Raw genomic sequence first — 6916 nt, 5'->3', positions numbered from 1 at the left:
AATTACTACTTAAAACTTAAAACTAACTTTAACTTAAACTAACTACTTTCTTTCTTACTTGTCGTACTTAATTTAGTATAGTGTACGTACTATAATAAGAATATACTCCTCCTCTCTCTCTCTCTCTCTCTCTCTCTCTCTCTCGATCTTTTTTCATTTTTTAAACAGGTGCGCTATGTGCACTATAAATAATATACATATATTTGCATCATGCAATTACATTTTTTAAAACAACTATAATATATGTAAATTATATATTTTGTGTATATAAAAATATTACGCGATTAATATAATTGAAATGAAAAGCGAATGTATAAGAAATGAATTAAGTTTGATTAAAAAAATTTTGATAAAAGAAAACAGACCACGCAGTTTGATTGAGAGATTTTTGTGGGGAAATGTTTATCGTACAAAAATTTATTTTTTACAACAACTTTTTCCTAGATTAATAAATTTTTATTGAATTTTAATACGTATGACTTTAAAACAAAATTAATAAATTTTTAATATTTAAAATAGGTATGATTTATGTCGAATTTTAAATAAATAATAAATCTCCTTATTTTTTTCTTTATCTTTATCTTATTTAATAGGAAGCATATTTTTTAATTTATACTTTGATCATAAGGACGCAAAATGTTAAGTATAAGTTTACAATTAAATAAATTGGTTGAAAAAAATTTTAATATCCGTTAATTAATTTGAAGGAATAATGAGAAAGTTGCAATTGCAAAAACGTTAATACAGTTCAGTGTAGTGTTATACGTCATGCCAATGAATAATTTTGGCGGTAGAATGCGAGTTGGTTTACGATCAATAGGTGATCAATGTCGAAGATAGATAGTGAGCGTTAGCGATTACACCGATCGTTTTCGTCATTTAGCCAGTATGCGACGAATTATGAGACGTAGCGGTCTCTAGGTGATACGAGGACAGAAACAGTTTCATCGGACGGCTGGTCATCGCCGGCGCTAGTAGCGCGAACTCAGCAACTGATAAGCAAACCCGCTCGTTAATGGTCCGGCATCATAGCTTGGCAAAAAGCCAATATATGCCGTTAGAATTGAGAATCTTATATAGTTTACATTCATTCTCCCATATTCTAACTTCTACCTTTGTACATAGTTACTTAGTTAGTAGACATATTAACATAGACATATATCTCGCAATTGGTAAATATATTTATATATATAACTTTTAAAGATCATCAGATAACCACCATAAATGTACCATAAAAATGATGAATTATAATGTATTGTAGCTTAAAAAAATAAAAATCTTTTTTTTTAAATATAGATATATATTTTTAATGTCTAAAAATTCAAACAACAATTAGATAACTATTTATCTTTATCAGAAATATTTTTTGCGCTGTATCATTTTATTGTTGTGATTCGTTAATTTTTAATTCTTAATTTATTCAATAGCGATATATGCTACAATACGGCTACAATACGGCTTCGATTAATAATTATTCCAATTGTTTTCACAACGTTTCTGTAACAGTATTACGAGATAGAGACTTTAGCAGCTTTCACAATGCATTTGTGTCTGAATAGTAACTATTTCCGACAGAGCGAAAAATGCATAGCCGCTTAAAGCGTGTATATAGCAGCAAAGTGCGACGGCAGATGCGTTATTTATGTAGCGGTTCGCTAAGTACGTTTCGTTGTGTGATACCTTCGATTCTGACGATCGGGGGTTACGGATCGCCGACGAGGGGTGGTGTATCCTCTGTATTCTCTCTTTTTACAAGGAAGAGCCGGCGCAGAGAAGCGGGGTGGAGGACCCGAATCCTGAGGCAGTGGACCGTGAATGCGATACCAGCTTCACGTAGTGCGTCGGTGTAGGAAGGGGAGAGGTGCCGTCAAACAACCGTTCGTCCCTTCTCGGTACACTCATACTCATCCCTAGCTTCGTCCTCCTCGCGTCAGCAGCAGGGGGTGATTTGTACGTATCAATTATGTCTTCCCGCTACCAAGGGACCATCGATGACGTCGCTATCTCTCTTACATCGCGATCCAATGATCCAATGATTTTCATTTTGGAATTTTATCGAAGTCGTTCAGGGTATTAATTCAACAATAACAAATACTCTTTACATTTGCTTATTCAAATTTCATAAAATTAAGATAAAATATTCCAAGAAAAAAATATTCCAGATCAAAAAATTTATTGAAATTAAAGAAATTAAATTCCATCGGAAAACAGATACAATTAGTTTAATGCCATGTTTATGTCTAAAGTAAAGAACTTTAATAGCTTTAGTAAACTTAAGTAATATGAATATATTTTTGTTATATGAGAGAGATCATATTTCTAGAGAGAACATATAATAACTCTTTCGTAACACATTAATCTTATATTTATCTGTTCGATGAAATATGATAATAGTTTCTCAAGTAATGGAAGAAACTGGCCGGCATCCTTTTTCTAGCTTAATTAAAAGATGATTACCTAATGAGGGTCATCGATGTTTTTCAGGTTCCAATCGTGAGTCAGGTCTATACACAGGGTGTCCTAATATTATCGTTATGCTTTCTTTAGCTCTATGAATTTTATATAAAGAATTTATATTTTAATTACAACATTAATTCTTTCATTAACGCAATAGTTTTGCAATAGTTTAGAAATGTTATATTTAATAAAATATGTGTGTACTATATTGTGTATACTATATTTGTAATATTTGTTTATAAGTATTTTATGATAATCGTCGAATTTCGTGTTGTAAAAGATGCCTGTGTGTCAGCTGTCATTTGAATATGTTCCAATATGCACATTTAGTGCGAAAGAAGCTGCAAAAAGAGAAGAATTAATCATATATCTTACTAAATATATTCTTTGCCGTATCAATACACATTAAAGATCTGCATGAAAATTCGCTTTATAGGCACGATTGAAATCGCATTAGGATTATATTCCCCAAGAGTACTCTAGCGGCATATTATACATACCGGCACACTGGTACTGTTCGTTTGAAAATCTACTTATCTACAGGGACTTGCCATTGGAGATGCTTTTTCTATTCTCTCGAGAGAATGCGACATTGGCTCCTTTGATCTGGTGAACGAGCTAACTTTCAAGCTTTTGGAAGTAGCATGAAGCATACAGATGGTTATGATAATAATAATAATTTGATCTTCAGTCTCCAGTGGTCCTGGCTTCTTCGCTTGCGTTTGCATACTAACATACACACACACACATACACACACACACACACACACACACACACTCAGAGTCTACACTAACTCACGCGTATTGCAACGTACACCGTACACGACTACGTGAAGCTGACGACTCTCAGGGTCGATTGTGGACAATACGAGCGGATGGAGTAGCTTCGAAATCGATCGAGAATTAATCCGGCGCTATCGCGTCTTGCAACTGTTGTCCCATTGTCTCATCGCAAACTAAAATGAAAGGACGGAAGGGAGAGAGATAAATTACTGGAGCAAGATGGTCGAATTTTCTTCCTTCTTTTCCTTCCTCAAGATTTATTTGAGAATTTCGGCGTTTCTTCGAAATTTTTACAACTACTCTTCCTCTTGTACTCTGCAGTCTCGATAGATTCTGTAAAATTTCAAGTTCTTATTATAACGTTTCATTTAGCGTTCGCCAAATTTTTCTTATTTATTGTACTCGTCAGCAAAAACAGCTTAAAATCAAAGTAAAGTTTTATGTTTCTATCTCTAAAGAAGTAATAATCAAAGAAAAGATGTCCCTCACTTTATAGCAATTATATCGCGGCTTTTGTAGAATTAACCGCGTCTATCGCTTACAGCACATCATTTGACGCAAACCAGGGACCACGTCCCTTCCTCTTCTTTAATGCCTCGACCACTTGTGGTTTCAACTACCTTCGACGATCCTTCCTAGCAGCGAGTGCCGAGTGTGGCGAGAATTATGTAATTATTGTATGGTAATTGTCGCGAAAAATGGCGGCTGCCTGACTTAAGTGTCGCGACGAAAGCAGCCCGAAAAGGGGGTCAACTCTATGACTTGCTGACGGAATATCTTTACGAGAGTGTAAATCGCTTCAAGCTTTCATGCATTATTAAACTATGTGCATTATTAAACTAATTTATTAATAGTTACCATTAAAATGTTCAAATAAAAATTTCAATTTGTGAAAATAGATTAATTAACAAACTTAATCATTGTAATTTAGTCGAAAAAACTTTTACATATTAATTAGTCGCACATATATATGGTATGCGTGTATATAGGATATTCTAGACCAATTGCATTTCCTTTCAATTGGGGATCGATATTATCTAGCTCACTACCAGATTCGTAACGGTGATTAGCAAGGAAGCGTTCAAACGCTTTCGATGCTGTCCGATAGAAAGCTGAGAGAAGGTCTTCGCCGTCTTCGGCGTTTGAGACTGGAACAACGAGAATAAGTTTGGTCCAGCTTGCTTTACCTTCCTCAGGATCATATATATAAAGACGGTGACTCGTTCGCGAACCCTCGAAAACCGAACAATCGTATACGGCAGGAATTACCTCCTTACTCACAGACCCTCGTCTTACCCTTTGCTTTGCCTTCTCGCCTTTTGCGTCGCCGTAAGTCCTTTTCTTCTGTTACACTCCTTTTGAATTGTACACTAGGCGACATATATACCCTCGTACCTACCTAAAATTAGTCACTTTTAATTCATACACTCATATAACTTACGATTGTATATCGTGTATTAACTGTGTGTTGTGAAAGTATTTAAAATCTATTTTGGTTTCTACATTAACTTAATGTCGTATACAATTTTTTTATGTTATGTTATAATTTTATATATTGAACAGAGAGAGAATTGTTTTAAATTTTTATAATACAATTCTAAATTATAATCGATTTGAATATAACAAATTTAAACAATATCTATAACTTTATATATAAACATAGAAATTATATTATATTATATATAAATTATATTATATATAAACATAGAAATATATACTTAATGTACTTTTTCTCACGCTATAAACTGCCCGCACCTTTTCATCCTTCAACGGTACCGGAGTCATAACTACCAGGGCTACAATAGATAGAAACCTCTGCCACTTATTCGTTCCGCCAAATGACTTTGACCGCTGCGATTTCACGCGCGTAAAATTGTCGAACAGATTCACAAAAATACGAATCTTTATGATTCAAGCACATCTTCCGTCAATTCTTTTTCAAGGACTTTTTTCAAGCGCTGCTGAAATTGATTTCCTTTACTTTATTACAATTGTTATATTATCTTCTTCATTTTTTAACTTTTAAATATAACGTATAAAACTATTTTTTGCACATCCGATACTTGTGATTATTATTAACTTATTAATCGGATATTTTGTAAACTCTTTATATAAAAATTCTTTATAATATTACATGTATATTTTGCGACATTTAAAAATTGATAGTCAATTTCCATTCATATCGTTATATTCAATTATGAATCACGTAGTATATTCTAATTGTAAGAAATAAGAAGTTTTATACTACAAAAGGTAAAACAAGATTAAAGTCGTAGATGTACGTAATTGTGTGAAAAAAATTATTCGCGCGACAAAAGTTTATCGCATGTTTCGCATGAAAAATGACCTTTGGTCACATAGTGGTATGATGTTTCAGAATTTGCAGACAATAACAACCGCGTTTGTCGCACGGTTTTGCATAATTTATTATTGTCGAGCGATTCGCCGATGTGTTACATAATTATATATATGATGACAATAAAATAGTGAAAAATATAGAAAAAAATAACTTGATTGTTAAATAGGGCTTGTCTCTTCATCACATTACGGAGAGAATTTTTTTTAATTTATCTTAAAAATGCGGTAGTTGTGGTACAATACAATATTTTATAGATTCTTGCACTTTAGTAAAATTAATCAAATTTATTTTATAATTAAACTTATTTTATTAATAAATAAGAGAGAAATTTGTATAAAATTCTTCGTAATACAATGTTATTTTGGGATTATTCATATTTTCAAGGTAAATTCTAAGAAAAAATTCTCTCCGTAATTATACACTTAACATTGTTCACTATTTTATAGTATGTATGGATCTCAAATCGCATGCAGTAATTTTATATATATATTTTATAGAATCTGATCTCGAGTTTTCTTTGGCAAAAATTAAGAACGTCATCCTTAAATGTACGTTTGTGATTAAACTTTTATTAAAGTTTATTTCAACTTAGATAGTTTAAATAAACTTTAAGTAAAGTTTGGTATTCATTTATTATTATTATCATTCATTTATTTTATATATTCATTTGATATTATCGATCGCTTGTAAATGTATAGAGATCTCTCTTGACACTTGTGGTAGTGGATAAATGCAAATATAAGGATCCAAAAGAATCACAAACATAATATGTATGTTTGCGATGTGTAGTGACCTGCAATTTTTAATTCCACCCTATATATTCCGATTACACGCGCGTTTCGCGATAAATGTGCGGAAGGTCGCGAGCAATATCAGTGTATTATGTCATAGCGCGCTTTTTCGCAATTCGTCGCGCAGGGTTACGTCGAAATCTCGAATATCGATGACCGTAAGGTGCAGTGACGCGCGGTGATGGATGCATCAGCGGGACCAAAGCACCGGCATTTACCACAGTCGTTCGAAGGCTGAAAGAAATCGACGGTGGCTCTGCAGCCTGGGCTGCAGAAGGGTGAAAAGAGAGAAATTGGCAAGTAAGACGGAAAGAAAGAGCAAGACCGCGTCGGAGATTAGATCCCTCAGGATGAGTAGGTGGGATTGGATTTGGCAGGCGCGCGGCTCGTTGGCGGTAGACGCCGGTGATGCGAAGGAGTAGGACAAGAAGAAGGGACAGGGGGTGGAGTTTGGTTCGTGTCCGAACGGCGCGGCGTGGCGCGGCGCGGCGGCGGGCGGAGAGGCTACAGAAGGGAAACTCGGAGT

General features: G+C 34.1%; 1 protein-coding gene across 1 annotated transcript in view; it reads left to right on the top strand.

Annotated features, from left to right (window-relative positions):
• The first annotated feature begins 6575 nt into the window (after nt 1-6575).
• Nucleotides 6576-6916, top strand: part of LOC105617590 — a 5772-nt gene continuing 5431 nt past the window's right edge. The window contains 2 exon segments of the mRNA XM_012199147.1: nt 6576-6646; nt 6648-6686. Of these exon segments, the coding sequence (XP_012054537.1) occupies nt 6576-6646; nt 6648-6686 (110 nt within the window).

Source organism: Atta cephalotes (genome assembly GCF_000143395.1).
Source record: "Atta cephalotes unplaced genomic scaffold scaffold00013, whole genome shotgun sequence".
Taxonomy (NCBI): Eukaryota; Metazoa; Arthropoda; class Insecta; order Hymenoptera; family Formicidae; genus Atta; species Atta cephalotes.
Note: the sequence above shows the minus strand (reverse complement) of the source record. Positions and strands in the feature narration are given on the sequence as shown.